The sequence below is a fragment of the Seriola aureovittata genome, chromosome 8 (genome assembly GCF_021018895.1).
Source record: "Seriola aureovittata isolate HTS-2021-v1 ecotype China chromosome 8, ASM2101889v1, whole genome shotgun sequence".
Lineage (NCBI taxonomy): Eukaryota > Metazoa > Chordata > Actinopteri > Carangiformes > Carangidae > Seriola > Seriola aureovittata.
The window spans coordinates 7,678,336-7,693,621 of record NC_079371.1 but is presented as its reverse complement, the minus strand read 5'-3'; the positions used below and the strand labels follow the sequence as shown (position 1 = coordinate 7,693,621).

At 43.0% G+C, this 15,286-nt stretch overlaps 2 protein-coding genes across 5 annotated transcripts in view; one reads left to right on the top strand and one right to left on the bottom strand.

Moving 5' to 3' along the window:
• The window catches only part of elf1 (E74-like ETS transcription factor 1), a 39,033-nt gene extending 32,774 nt beyond the window's left edge, over nt 1-6,259 (top strand). For all 3 annotated transcript variants that reach the window (XM_056382842.1, XM_056382841.1, XM_056382843.1), the window contains 6 exons: nt 69-173; nt 323-484; nt 613-696; nt 1,385-1,577; nt 1,792-2,151; nt 3,115-6,259. In XM_056382842.1, the coding sequence (XP_056238817.1) occupies nt 69-173; nt 323-484; nt 613-696; nt 1,385-1,577; nt 1,792-2,151; nt 3,115-3,928 (1,718 nt within the window). In that variant the 3' untranslated portion in view covers nt 3,929-6,259. The remainder of the gene's footprint in view (nt 1-68; nt 174-322; nt 485-612; nt 697-1,384; nt 1,578-1,791; nt 2,152-3,114) is intronic.
• Nucleotides 6,260-9,569: 3,310 nt separating this feature from the next.
• The window catches only part of tnmd (tenomodulin), a 49,141-nt gene continuing 43,424 nt past the window's right edge, over nt 9,570-15,286 (bottom strand). For both annotated transcript variants that reach the window (XM_056382905.1, XM_056382904.1), the window contains exon 7: nt 9,570-11,233. In XM_056382905.1, coding sequence (XP_056238880.1) covers nt 11,024-11,233 — 210 coding nt within the window. In that variant the 3' untranslated portion in view covers nt 9,570-11,023. The remainder of the gene's footprint in view (nt 11,234-15,286) is intronic.

Here is a 15,286-nt window from a genome sequence, read left to right as displayed (position 1 = left end):
AAATACCACAATATATGAAAAAAGTAACCTGCAGGGACCTCATGAATTTGTCTTTGTCTGCTGCACAGAAACAACGGTCTCAGGTGCAGAGGACAGCATGGAGACAAACGAGGCTGCAGCAGCTCTTCTCAACATGGAGTCTCCAAACAACATTTTGGATGAGAAACGTATGAGTAAGTTCATTTGCATTGTTACGGTTTCAGAAATAGTGCAAAAATATTTCAGTTTTGATCCCACATTAATCATATCTGGAGCATTCGACTCGATCTTCGTGGTGTATTCATGGTTTGTCTGTGTTCCTATTTGTCTTATTTACGTTCAGTTCACTCCTATGGCACTCTGCTGGAGTCAGACCTGACATATACCCCACTGAGGCCCGACCGGATGGACAACAGTGCCCTTGACGTGTCCCTAGATGAGGACACTTCATCCATGGATGAGATTCCCCAAAAAACTTCATTAAAACCTCAGAAAAAAAGCAAAGGTAACAGTGTGCTCCTCCTCCCTGTTACAACACAGCAATGATCTCCTGTGATAAAGTTTCAGTGTTGTAAGTAATTGGATGATTTCACTGTGACCTTTTAACATGCTACCCCTCAATTTGAATCATAGTCCGGAAGCCGCGGGCGGTGCGTCCCTGCTCCCCTATCACCACCCCTAACCTGCCACTCAGGAAGAAGACCAAAGAGGGCAAAGGTAAGCCTCACTAACTAGTCCGCTTCTCTGTAATGAGCCAATAAAAATCAAGGTCTCTCCCCCTCTTGTGTACGCTCTGTTTCCTCCTGTGGAGTGTGCAAACAGCAGTCCTCAACCCCTGCAGTCCGGCCGGGTTGAATCTGGCCGAGTTAATGGATGAGGGACTCTCAGAGTGCTGTGTTTCACAGGGAAACAGAAGTGATTGTAGGCTGGAGGGCACGCTGATGCTCCACTGATAGAGGCAGACTAGTGCTGCTTGATGTGAACCCTCATTGCACCATACAGTGTGACACAAAGAGGAGGGGGCTGGAGACGGCAGGTTCAGCTGCACACATATACATCACCCTGTCACCGTGTCTGGGATTCAAGTGACTGCTCGGAGCGATGCTGTTTTTAACCACTTCTGGCCACAGTATCTTGCAAATTAGAGTAATCTACTCCCAGGCTTGGTATAATTAATTCCCTTCCAAGGCACACATGCACACACACACAACAGTTACACAAGCCGTTTCTCCTGTAACCCTGTAGCTGCCATGTAATATTTTTAAGTAAAACTCTGAAAATTGCTATAAAAAATAAAAGGAAAGATAGATGTCTGTAGCACAGCTCTAAGGCCTCACCATGGATGTACGTTGTGCTTGAATGTAAAAAACATGACTTAATTTATCCCCCCTCCCTGAATTTGCAGGCAACACCATCTACCTGTGGGAATTCCTTCTGGCTTTACTGCAGGATAAAAACACCTGTCCCAAATACATCAAGTGGACACAGCGGGAGAAAGGCATCTTTAAGCTAGTGGACTCCAAAGCAGTTTCAAAGCTGTGGGGCAAACACAAGAACAAGCCTGACATGAACTATGAGACCATGGGAAGAGCTCTTAGGTAAGACGAACATACAGATGAGCACCATTTTCCAAAGCGCCGTTGTCACGCACATTAGCTCCCATTTAGCTCTGAACCCTGCAGACATGATTCCACAGACATGTTCATAATAACACACCAGAGTGACGGTTTAAGATTTTATGAGGCTGTTAGATTTGAATGATGATCATGTCTATAACGTGTTAAACAGCTCCTTATCTGCTTTTTCCTCTAGGTACTATTATCAAAGAGGCATCCTGGCTAAAGTGGAGGGGCAGCGGCTGGTGTACCAGTTTAAGGAGATGCCACCTGATCTGGTTGTGATTGAGGATGAAGACACGAGCTCAGACGCCAACGCCGGCTACGGTAACCAGAGATCTACCAATGGGAGGTCTGTGGTCCGTGGAGGTTCCAAAGGGCACGGACGGGCTCATGGTCAGCACCAAGTCTCAGTGAAGCAGATGAAGAAGGAGCCTAATGATGAATGTCTATACCAGGAAGCTAATGGTGGACACGCCGCGCATCTCCTTCAGTCTGTTCATGTGTTGCACGCAAATCAAGTGTCAGGTGTCCAAGATCCAGCACAAGCTATGAGGTAAGAAGAACACAATACCCACTGTTTCCACGCTGTAAATCATATTGAGAGTGACTGTAAGTTAAGTGAAGAATGCTTTCATTTCAGTTAGCTTAGCATACAGATTGTAAATAGGGGGAATCGGCTAGTCTGGCTCTGCTGTCATTGACAAAAAGGCTCTAGGAAGTTACTGTTCCCAGCCAAGAAATAGTTCCAGGAGTTTACACCTGATCAAACCCCAACATGTTGTTTTTACACTTCGGTTTTTGTACTAATTAAATTAAATGAAATATAACATGCTAATTGGAGAACGGACAGACACGAGAGTGGTATCAATCTCTTCATCTAACTCAGTGCAAGAAGGCAAATTAGCTTTTGTATTTCGCAAAATATCAAACTGTTCCTGTAAAGGATCCTTACCCAAAAGATTTGTGTTTGTTATGTCTTTATCTAAAGAAAAATTCATGTCAGTCAATGTATTGTGATCTGAATTTTCTAACGCTCGTGCATCAGTATGAACCTGTATCAGTATCAACAGGCTCTATTCCAAACCCACAGGATGTTTTGATAACAAAGCGTTGTTGTTTCACCAACCGTCGGAGATGTTTTTAGGCTGCAGTTTGTGTTGTTGTACGGATTTGCTTTCGATTCCATTGTTTGCTTTGTCCACTGCTTGTATTATTAATGTATTGTCAGTCATCTGGCTTTTTGTCTGAGCAGTTAAACATTGTCTGCAGTTAGGAATCAAGGAGAATAATGATTTCTGTGGTGCAGCTGACAATGCCATTTGTAATATTAATAAGGGCATTAGTTCTGCTGTTTAGGATCATAACTGTGCACCGGGTAACTCTCTCAACAGGGTTCCATTAAAAAATAATCCTTGTCTATATTTGCAAAGATGCAAGCTGAATATTCAGTTACAACAGCTCTGTCAGAGAAGACGAAGAAACACCAGCACATATTTAGTTCATTTTGTCTTTTCAGGACCATCACTGCTCCTGCGTCACTTCCAATGGTCCTGACATCTTCCGGCTCTCTTCAGTCTGTTCCCCTCACCACTGTTCTGGCCAACGGGGACTCCAACCACTCCCCCCCTCCCCAGGTTATTCTCCACACCATGCCCTCCACCACAGCAGGTGGTAAAGATGTGCTCACCATCCAAACGGCCTCTTTAGCAGGTGGAGCCAATAGCCTGCAGGATGGCCTCCCGCAGCAGCTCCTGGTCACCAGTCTGGGCTCCTCCACTGTCTCCTCCTCCACCACTTCCTCCTGCACTTCCCCTCCAGGAGTCATTAGTTCCACCGCTTCCAACCTCAACAGTCTCCCCCGCCTGGTCGCCATCAACACCACCTGCGGCCAGACCATGGTGGCACAGCAGCCCGGCACCGTAATTGCCACCGTGCTCAAATCCAGCGATCTCTCGGGGCTGCAGGTCAAAGAGGAGATGCTGGACCCCAGCTACTTCCAGTCGATGGTGAACGGTGATCCATCACTGACGGCACATACGTTTGAGAAGGAAGAGATGGAGGTAGGGGAGGCAGAGCTGCAGTATAGGACTGTGATTATTGATACCAGTCAAAGTCAGGGCCAGGAGCCTGCAAGTGAAACTATAATTAATGGACATTCCTCCCAGAGTAGCAGCCCTGGTGAGGGCCTGACTCCTGTGGAGGAACTGGAAGTGCGTGGGGAGATGTCCCTGCAGCCGGAGCAGGGAATCAAAGGCCTGCAGGAGCTGCCGCTGTCTGTCCAGCTGCCTGCAAACTTTATCCAGATAAAGACAGAGCCTGCAGAGGCCTAGACTCTCTTGCGCACAAGCTGAACCAAAAACAACAATTATATCCATTTTGCCCACAGACTTGATGTTTTCTTTTCTTACCACAGTGATCTGATCAGAAGCGAGGGATCTTGCAGCGTTATGCTCTTAAAGGTTGCTCAGGTCAGCCTCAGGATTTATTGTTTACTCACATATTTTGTGACCATGTGCCTAATTTTAAAAATCAAAGTTTAGTGTTGAGTTTTTTCTAAGAAACTTCAGATTAGAGATTATAATCTGTAGACATGAACCCCAACACACACAGATACAGATACACTTAAACAGAGACACGGAAATCGCTCACATTCACACAAAACACCCCCCCCCCCCCCCCCCCAGGAGAACAGCCATCGGATAAACCAGGGATTCTGTCTACCAAATGTGCCAGTTAGTAGTTTTCTTACTTTACATCTCACTGGACTTGTATGTTTAAAGAGGAGAATGCAACGGACCAAAACCGGGGACTGAATGCCAAATGGTGCAATGAAATCAGACTTCTGAGAGCATGCAGAGTGACTGTGGGTGTTTTTTGTTCCCATGGATGATGGGTGGATGTTGTGTCATGGTGTCCAATGTGGAGAAAAAAAAACACACACCTCAGAGTTTAATGAAGAGTGCCTTACAGGAAGTTCAAACAGCTCAAGACTCTTTCTTGGAAACGTCGGGGGGAAAAAGATGAAAAACGGACTAAATGGCTTTTCAGACTGTCAGACTTTTAAGAACTTATTACTCATTTATTTTCATATAAACAAAAGGTATGCATTTGCTCTCTATTACTCCTAGCCTTAAAACACTGTGTTACTATGGAAATGGGCATTTTCTGTCCACCAAGGACAGTCCAACATCAACTATTTGTATAGAGCTGCAGACTGGAGGCACAGTAAGAATGAAAGGCAAAAATGGAGAGAAAGAGAGAGTACGCAGGATAAAATAGATTTTATCAGCCTCTTCTTCAGAGGCTCCAACCTTTTAAACCCTGTTTATATGAAATGGAATATATATGAATATATATATACATATATATATACATATAATATACAATTGAGATTCAATTTTAAGGCCGCAGCGAATTTATTTATTTTGTGAATTTCTAAATTCTGTATAAAAATGACACATTTGTCTTCTATTTACATGTGTAAACATGAGGGAAAATACAAAGAATATGAACGTTAATACAAGGATGCATATTTTTTTTTTTTTTTTTGTAAGACCAACTTTTATCATTTGTATAGCTTTCCATATAATCAACTTTGCTGTTATCTTGATTTTTGGACCCCAGTGCTCAATGCATCATCATTATTTCACTGTTATATTCTCTTATTGTAGATAGCCTCTGTTGTGTTTCTGATTTAAACATGTTCTGAATGTGCTTTTTGTTTCCCCCTGTCAGCGGACATACCTCTTTACCCTTTTCAACAGTCGAGCAGTCGAGGCTACGCATTTACAAACATGATGTTCTGTTTAATTCATAAAGTGTCAGATGTATCAATCAATATGTCTTTGAAATCATATCTGAAGTGTCTAGTTATTTGGTACAAAGACATACGAGTGCTGTTCTTTTCTCATTTCATCTTTTCTCTTCCTCTCCTCACCTCTCCCTTCATCTCCTCGGCTCTTGTCTCTTCTCTCCTCTCTCGTCTCGTTTCCTCCCCTTTCATCGTACCTCCTCTCCTCTCTCGTGTGTTCTTGTCTCCTTTCTTCTCTCCTCCTCCTCTCCTGCTCTCGGGTCAGTCGAGTCTGTGCCTTCTTTATTTGCTGTCCCATTTTGTTAAGGACACCCCAGGCCAGCCAGCCAGGCCATCCGATTGGCCCCCTCGGCCCTGCTGGGGATGAAGCCATATTGATCCTGAGTGGTATCAAAGCTAAATTGGTTGTATTTTCCACCCGGACTGAAGCTGCAGAGTGAGGACATTCATACACACTGACCTCCATCTGCACTGGCACCGAAGGACAGGAGTTAAACGCTGCTTCACAACCCCACATCAGCCAAAGGGCTCTGATTCTGCAAAGACACTCTGAATGTATACTTATTTTTTGACAATCAATAATTACACTGGGTTACATTTGCATTGAAATCTGTCAATCCTTGAGAGGGAATCTGCTGCTTTTATTTTTTTCTTATACATTCTTATATCTGCCCTGCCTTTTCCTTAAATCACTGTTGTCTGTGAGATGTTGAGGTATGTCCACTGCTCATGTTTTGTTGCTTCTTTTGTCTCGGGTTGTCAATGGCCTCCCTTATGCTAAATTGCTAAATATAGAATAGATTTTTAAGAAAAAGTCAATGTACTAATTAAAAACAAAATCTTCACTGAAGACCTTTATTTGTTGTTTTGTTGCAGATAAAGTGGTTTTGAAATTGTGTGAGGATAACAGACAAAATGCCATAGAAGACATTTTGGAAAAATTAAAGTCAATTTAAATAGAAAGAAATTAAGTCAATTAATTTCTACTGTTGCAATAATGAAACCATTGTGTCGTGTTGTTGAGCTGTTGCGGCTCTGGGAGACATTCGACCACATGGCATCTGAAGAGAGAGAAAAAGTAGGAAACTGGAATGAAGCCACTATCAGGCCAGAGACTGATTGGACTGTACTTAAGAGCAGCGCTTCTCCAGTTGCTGTGGGTGGATGAAAACATGTGACATCCACCAGAACTGACTGACAACGGCCGAGTTTTTCGCCACAGCTCGCTGGGAGACCAGAGTATGTGCGTATGTTTAGGCAGCGGTTGGCAAGTGGAAGGGTTAGGCTGCCCTTGGATTGGTTCTGTTAAAGCATATGTTATGTTGTGTGTGTGTGTGTGTGTGTGTGTGTGTGCGCGCTGGGGGGGGGGGGATGCGTTGGCTTGGATTGACTGTGTGTGTGTTTCTGTGTTCAGGGTCAAGGAGTGGGGTGGTGGTGTTGAGGAAGCTGTCTGGCAGCAGGGCTTGCCTACTGTGCCTAGTTCTGTCTACACCCACACACTGCACAGCTGTGTACCACACACTTGCCATAGGTTTCATACACATGCACGCACGCACGCACGCACACAGAAAAACCAGGCATAAGCGCACCCACAACCAGCACTCAAACTTTCTTCACTCCAGCAAACATCTTCCTGAGCCTTTTGCAGATGGGAAAATGGTTTGAATTGAGTCTGAAATCATTGCACAAGCCTCTCATTCAGCAACACACAATCCTCCATTACATCTAAACAGACCCTTAGCTTTTCTGTTCAGCGGTTCATCGATCGGCTGCCATATGGTAAACGCAGGTTGTTATGGATTACTAAAATAATGAAAGGCTACTAACAGCTGTTACGACTGTGCTATTCCTTTGGTTAGTGAATCAGAGACCCTGAAGATGGAGCAGGAGCCGGGTCCTGGGAGAGCAGGACTATTTCTGTGTCGCCTGCAGCCACTGACACAGCGCGAGTGTTTACTGCTGTGCCATGCTGCCTCTCACAGTGGGAGCAGTTGAAGGATGACGGCTGACATTATTGTGCCTCCAGCCTGTAGCAGGAACAGTACAGGGAGAGCTTATTTAACCATCAGGTCACCAGACTGACTGCAACATTACAGAGAAAAGGGAGTTGATAACTGCAGTCTCATGGCCATTGCAGCTTTATGCTGGATGTTAACTTGACAACCTGCAGCCAAGGTTACACTTAAACAGACCACTTTAAAATTTGCTGGCTTTCTGAAAGAGTCAAAAGTAAATGCATTTAAGGACAGAGGGTGTAGAGTGGTTTTATAATGTAAAACAGGAATGGTGACAAAAGAACGTCTGGTTTGATATTGCAGCAGTACACCTCTCTACACACAAGATGGCACTGGTAATACACGTGTCCTCAGCTGAGCCTCAGCCTCAGTCTGGGTTGCAGAGAACTATTTCTTCAGGTCACTAATCTAAATACAGACACTCCTCATACATTGGTTTTCACTCTCCTCTGCCCCAGAATAGCAACTCATGGATCTAAATGAAATAGCGATTATTTGAAATGAAAATAAGCAGCTGGGAGTGAAGTTTCCTTGTATTTTTGTTAAGTAACAAATGGAATTAATTCACTTGTGAGCTGCAGTGATAGCAGCCATTCCTCAGGCCAGGTAGGCGAAATCCTTTGGACTGCGCTAACCTGGTTGATGCTCTGTATCTCTGTTTATCTTGCAGAGCAGTCGATCTTGTTTCCTCTCATCGTCAAAACAGTGATAAACAAACAAGTGCTGGAGGGGGAGTTTCCTAGACAGTGTAAAATGCATGAGAAAGATTGTGCAGGGCTTCATTTGAAATGATATATTCCTTCATTCTGTCTACAAGGGAGGGGCTCACAGTCACACACTCAGATGTGCTTCATATCTAATGTAGACAGTATTGAACCGCTTCATACATGGTAGGAATGCAAATGAATCTCTTCTTATGTGGATGTATGGGTTTTAAAAAGCCATGCATCAATAATGTGAGATCTTGTATTTTTGAGTAGTTCAGGGTTTTGCATTTTCAGAAGAAAAAAAAAAAAAATTCCCCCGACTTGGTCTTGTTTTCCTATCCTCTCCACATGTTTGCAGCAGCCTTTACATTCAAACACTAAAGATCCTTTAAATCAGCTAATTTGCTAAACATCACATTATTTACATCAGAAGATGCTGAATATTTAAAAAGAAACCCATGAATACTGTATGCCAAAAACTGTAGATTTTTTTCCTGTAGATTGGTCCCAACTTGTTTCCTGAAGATGCGTTCAATGACCTGTAGATTTGTGTACCGGATACCAAGACGTGGATGCTCTTTTTTTTTTTTACCATGCAACAACTGGAGTGTGATCAATTTCTGTTTTTGCTCTGACACATGTGCAGCTGCAGTGTCACCATCCAGCGTCTTTCTGGGTCTCCTCCGTGATGATTTTTAATTGTGAGACGCCTCTACTTTTAAAGTTTGACTTTCATGGTTAATATTGGACTTCTGTCCCAACAGGCATGAGGAGCTCTCAGGGAGCCAGCTGTAATATCTGTATCAGCCTCTCCAGTCAGGGTGAGCCATCCCTTTTCAGAACGACTCTCAGGGCTTCCATGGCAATTTACTCTCACGACTACACAAGAGTCCTCAGAGTCCGCAGAGACTTCGCCAGATAGACAACTAACAACTAACAGCATCTTACGAAAAAATAACACTTTACACAATTTCCCGACGTTGTGAGTGCGGAGGCTCAACAACAACAGCAGCAGCACGCTGAATGCATTCTTTTTAATAAACACTCAATGATTTGATGCGATAAGCGGGAAAATAGTGGGAAATGAATTATATAAACTCTGATTTTATGAACTTTTTAGAACAGCCTCAGGGGCTTTGCAGTACACTTGTCAGTTTATTTGAAGTATGTTTGCAATTATTGCATTTGTTAACTCATGCCACTATTTTTTACTTGACATGTTGCTTTAGGCCATTGACATTATTGATTTAAAAATAAGATGGTTGCAGTCTGAACTCCATTTATGAACATATCCATAAAACATTTACATACAGTAATATGTTTCCCCTTCTTTTTCACAAAATCCATTTCGCTGCCAAATATTACTGATATTACTGACATTAATATCACACTGAGCCAACATGAGTCAACGTCCAGATTTACATAGCAGGCATGATACTTTCATATCACCGTAAACAAAGATTTATTATGCATTAGATACTTAAGACAGCCTCAGGTTATTAAATGGAAACAATGAAAGCCTATATATCTTTTTCTTGTCAAGACTCTTTTTAATTTGATACTAAATGTTTCTGCTAATGAGCAATGGGACTAATGGAGAATAGAGAAGATCTGTCTATTCATTGCGTGAGTCAGATTCAAACATTTCATACTAACACCCCAGGGCGTTAAGTTTCTCTCAAGGAAATGTTATTGTTTCGTATGATAGGACAACTGAGATTATTCATACAATGAAATTTTAATTGGAAAAAAATCAGGAAAGAGAAAGAAAACACAAGACTTCAAAGCAAAGTATGACAGGAGCGCTCCATTTTTGTCTCTCTGTTTAACTTTTGAATATCTCGCATAGCTCGAATACTCTCGGGCATTTATGCACCTTGTTATTCTGATGACAGAACATCAATTACAAATGCCTATCGCGCTTGCTTATCTGTTAGTTACAGATGAGAGTTGTTTCAGCTCGACAGATTGAGATGTGGTGTTACAGATTAAAATCGCCTCGGCAGAGGAGGGTCTGTTTGAACTGGAGCACTATTTAAAGCGTTCTGTGGACTGCAACAACAGTGAACACAATGGAGGATAACACAACAGTGAGTGCATCACAAAAGACAGCTGAGGTCTGTGCATCTTTAATTATACTGTACCTCCTTAGTTTGACATGATACCAAAAACTGAGAATAATTCTTATAATACAAGCTTCAGCAAGTTACTATTATTATCTGTTTTTTTCTTTGTCTTGTTTTTTTTTGCCTGTTTTCCTGGTTTAGTCTTGAAGTTGCATATAGCTTTCTTCTAGTGTGTATGTGTAATATCATATTTTATATCTGATGTCTCATGGTGTCGTAGTTTATTTTAGTTTTGGGTGAGCATCAAAGAAGTGCTGTGTGACTTAAGCAAGTTTGTATATTGTGTCACTGTGACACTTATAGGGACAGGTTTGTCTGATACTTATATAAGCAAGAAAAACAAAACACTACAGTACATGAAGAACAACTCCTTTGAACCTATAAAGTAGAATAAATGAAGCACAACAAAGTAAGGACAGACAATACTCAAGTATTTTTTTTTCTTAGGGCACATTAGTTTCTGGTGACATCTTTCAAACTAAATTGCATTAATTTAACAGGGTCAAGCAAGAAAACCAATCAGGTGGATAAGCAAAGAAAATTAGACAGTTGTAAATGATTAGTGACTTTTAAGAAACAATCTCAACACTTTAAATGCCATTTAGACTGTTTAGAATGGCTAATACTCAATGGGCTAAATTGGATAATAATTATGTGTGTAATTGGCTGCTTTGGTCTCACACCGGGTCTGGAATATTTATCAAAAGGAGAATTTGCACCTACAATGACATCAACAGTTTGAATCCCAGACAGATGCACACTGTCCTCAGATCCTCCCCAGCATACGGGCGATCCACCAGTTGCATGGCATGACGACCTGACAGATGACCCGGCCTCCTTGGTAGTAGTATGGCCACGGGTTGAAGCCACCCAGGGGCTCGAAGTAGCGACGGCAGAAGCGGTAACCACGGCGACAGTGCTGGCAGCAGTAGCCGCGGTCATCCAGACGGTTATCCAGCTCGATTCCAACGTCTCTCTGCAGAGGACACAGGAGTGGGCAGGGGTTACAATCGCACACATGACAAATGTCAGTTCTCCCAAGGCAAGGGCAGGAGACGAGGAGGAGGAGGAAGAGGAGCGGAAGGCGTGAATTGATGAGCCTGCTTTGGCTGTAGGTCAGCAGAATATATGTAAAACCCAAACAAGAGTGAAAAGATCAGGAGTGATGATGAAAATGCAAAGTTGTGTCCTGCATGATGAGTGTGGCAAAGAGATCAAGATAGCGTTGAGAATGAGCGAGCTTGATTTAAGCTCCAGGAGCATAAAACATGATATAATACCCTTGACCTTTCTATTATACTGGAGGTAGCACGACTGCTGGCTGCACAGTGTGCCATCTCTGAATCCAGCATTCATAGCCTCTCCTCCAGAGCTGTCTTCAATCAAAGAAACTCTAACGTTGGTAGTTACCAGCATAATTACACTATTTCTTTCATCTCTGACCTCTTAACTCCCTCGACCGAAGCCCACACTCTGCACCAAAATGGCTGCCCCTCCTCCAATAGAGCATTCAAATTACAGCTCCCCACGTCTTGGCGCCCTCCTCCTGACCTTGACTTTAAGTGCATGGCACATTCCTAAAGCAATTAGCAGAGTAATGATCGCCTAACAAGGATTCTTTCATTTGCTCTTGCTGGCTGCCTCTGAATTTATAGAGGGGCCAAATGAAACCCAAACGAAAGGTAAATTGGGTAGAATTAATGGCCCTTGGATTTTTCCATTGTGCTGGCTGGTTCATGCCCTCGTAGACTCACGGGGGCTGAGTGCCATGCCTTTGATCAAGAGCAACTCCAAATGGGGTTCGGAGAAGTGCCACTTAACTCACCGTGCGAGTTGAGGCAGCAACTGCCCTCAGTATGCATTTGACCACATTTCAATCTCTTTTAGTAAATGAATCCTCGGAGACAATCCTGCGCTGTCTCGTTAAACTGCTCGGATCCAGGAGACGACGGCCTGCGCTGACTTCACATTCAGAACAAACTGGCATAATTCTCTGCAAGCGCTTACAATAACTGAGCTACATGCAACAGTGCAGAACAAAACACATCCACTGTTGGGAGTAGAAAATGTGCGGGAATTGTTTAAGGAATTGTTTAAGGACAGGACCCACAGGAACACATGGCTGAGCCCCTCTGGTCCCCTGCTACATTTAGTATGGGAATTAGGGGTTTTCTTCCATCTACTGTATAAGTCAGTGCAGTCAATTACAGTGGTTTTACACACACTTTATTTTAATCCATCAAGCATGACTTATAAAAAAGTAACCCACGCCTTTGATGTTATGATAAATTGAGTAAAATTACACACTCATGAGACATACTTATAACACATAGAAAGGGTGGGACAGATGATATCTAGGATAGCCGGGGTTTGATTTATTACTATGACAAGCACAGGTAGGCTGCTAATGATTTATTGTTTCAGTCAAGTTTCAGGTCATCAGCTTCCGGGCAACAATCTGTTATGGAAACAACACGAAAGCTGTCAATGGACCAACGATAATCTTATCTGCTCCTCGCAGCCCAAACTGGGATGTTACGAAATCTGGGGCTCCGGCTCGGAAAATGAAGGAAATATTTTATTCAAATGACGTCGTGTTTATCAAAACAAATAGCCAATGGGCAGCATTGTACCTTAAAGACAATTAATCAGAGCTATCCTTTTAAAACGGAGGGTACATATTAATCACTCTGGCTTTGAGTTGCCGTCTCTAGTGGGATGCTACAGTGATAAGAATGGTTCACCTTGGGAAATCTGAGGCAGTCACTCGCAAACAAGCAGCATTAATGAAGAGTAAAAGCCATTACCCCCGTGCTGCATCTGATTTCATCACACACTCAGGCTCACGTATACACATGCAAACACACAGTCGCCCACGCGCAGACACCTCCGTGCATAATATGAGGCGCTGGATATGAATGAGTCTGCAAAGTAGAAAACTGCATCAGTCATTCAATAAGATGTAACGAATCAAAGCACGACTCCTCTAATCTCCACACTTGTTGGTGTTATTTCACACACGCTGATCACCGCTTTTCATGAGCTTGAGCTCATGCCTGGATGTGTTATTAAATCTCATAGCAGAGCTCATCACATTCATTCTGGCATCCAAACAGTAGCGATAACATTTCTGTTTCATACCCTGCTTTGTATTCAGAAAAGGGGTTTTCCATGTAGACACACAGGCCAGTGTAACATATGAAATGCTTTGCTGCATGTCCTGATCTCAGATTTTCATCTCACTGTGCTCTGCAGTGAGCTGGAATGACAATGAAATTGGATGTAATTGAATAAGGAGATAGTCATGTATTTCAGTAAACTCTGCTGGTTTACCAAAGTGATAAGGAGCTTTAGCTTCAGTGTAGAGATTCCTCTGGAGGCACCAACAGCTCGTGCGTTCATAGATTTGAATTCCTTCAGCTTTTTGCACCTCTGTTATGCATGAACAGCCACCTAGCCTGACCCTGAACATGTCTCCCAGAGGTTTGTGAGGATGGTCCAAGTTTAACACACAATACAAACACTTGTGTGCAGGCAGAAGCACACACCAAACACGTTTACATGTGTATGTGTGCGAGATCGATTCATTCTGGAAGTCCTTCCATGCTGTATGGGTCAAGGACAGTGGTACCATCCCTTCAGCCTTGTCAGATGGTAGTTATTCAGTTTAAAATTTCCAGGGCCACCTCTGACACGACAGCTGTGGCAAAGGTCAGTTTCATATATCTGTCAGCATTTATTCTGTCAGCGAGTATTCTGCTTTACATGTGTGCGCCGTATGGAAAGGTGCGACTGAAATTCAGACTTATGAAATGCAGATGAAGTGAATGCATATTTTTAATGTGTCTACGTGTGTGTGAGTATGATAGATGAAAAGATGTAGGCAGACAGAGAAATAGTGTGATTAGCAGACTGTGTATGATTTGTGTCTGCGTGCACATTTACATGAGCTCTGGATGAAGCAAAAAAAAAAAAAAAAAAAAGAAGCTTTGGCTAACACATGTGGCATCCTACTGGCATGAGCAAGAGTTCAGACTCCCAATTACAGGCTGCTGCCTGCCCTCTGCTTGGCCACAAAAGCCTTTGTTATCACCGGACCCACAAACAGAGCCTGGATGTGCTGCTGGAATGGATTGCAGTGGTATGCATTACTCAGCTGATAGAGGCAGAGCGTTTCAAAAGGAGAGCCGAGTTTTTCATCCCCTGGTATGTTTTAATTGCATTGCGCTGCATCTCCTGCCGCAGACGATGAGGGAGAAGACAGAGGAGCTGAGGGGAAATTGAAGAGTTGAGCGGGAGGTGTTTCTGGGACGTGCCTGATAAATGTCAACATTATAGGACGTCTCATTTCTCTGCATGTCTCCCACCGTTTGTCACAGCTCTGAGGAACAGACCGAGCCTGACTCATTATCCTTGAATTTAGCTTTAGTGGCTATTCACCTGTAAGTGCTGAACGTGTGTGTGTGTGTGTGCGTGTGTGTGGGATGTCTTTGCACCTGTATATGTTCCTGGTATCTTTAGTGTGCAACTGCTGCTTTTCTGTATGGCGTATGAGTGCATAACTCCCGTGTAATATACTGCTTTATGTGATTTTCCCTCAGTGTCAGGGATAATTAATCATACAATATTGAGTGGTTTACATGCAGTACACCAAAATATGCCACCAGGCCTTTCCACTCATTTCATATGCTTTGATAATTATAGCATTATATATAAATGTAACTTATCTGTGCAGCAATGAGTGACCTTGAGAGTGTGCCTTTGTACAGTGCTTTCCACTGCCTCAGAAAAAAGGAAGTGAAAAAGGCACTAACTGGAGCTGTGAGGCACAAGTTGCTGCCTTTGAAAGGCTGGATATTCCTCTCAATTAATGGAGAGACATTAAGGGAGTCTTCAATGAACTGGCCTTACTTAAATAGATATATAGAGCAATTGCTATGCCCTCTGGTGCACAGAGTCAGTTTTAACATCAATTAGTGAGCGATTTATATGCAGAAAGAGTCGTGGCAGAGCTGGGGCTGATTGAAGT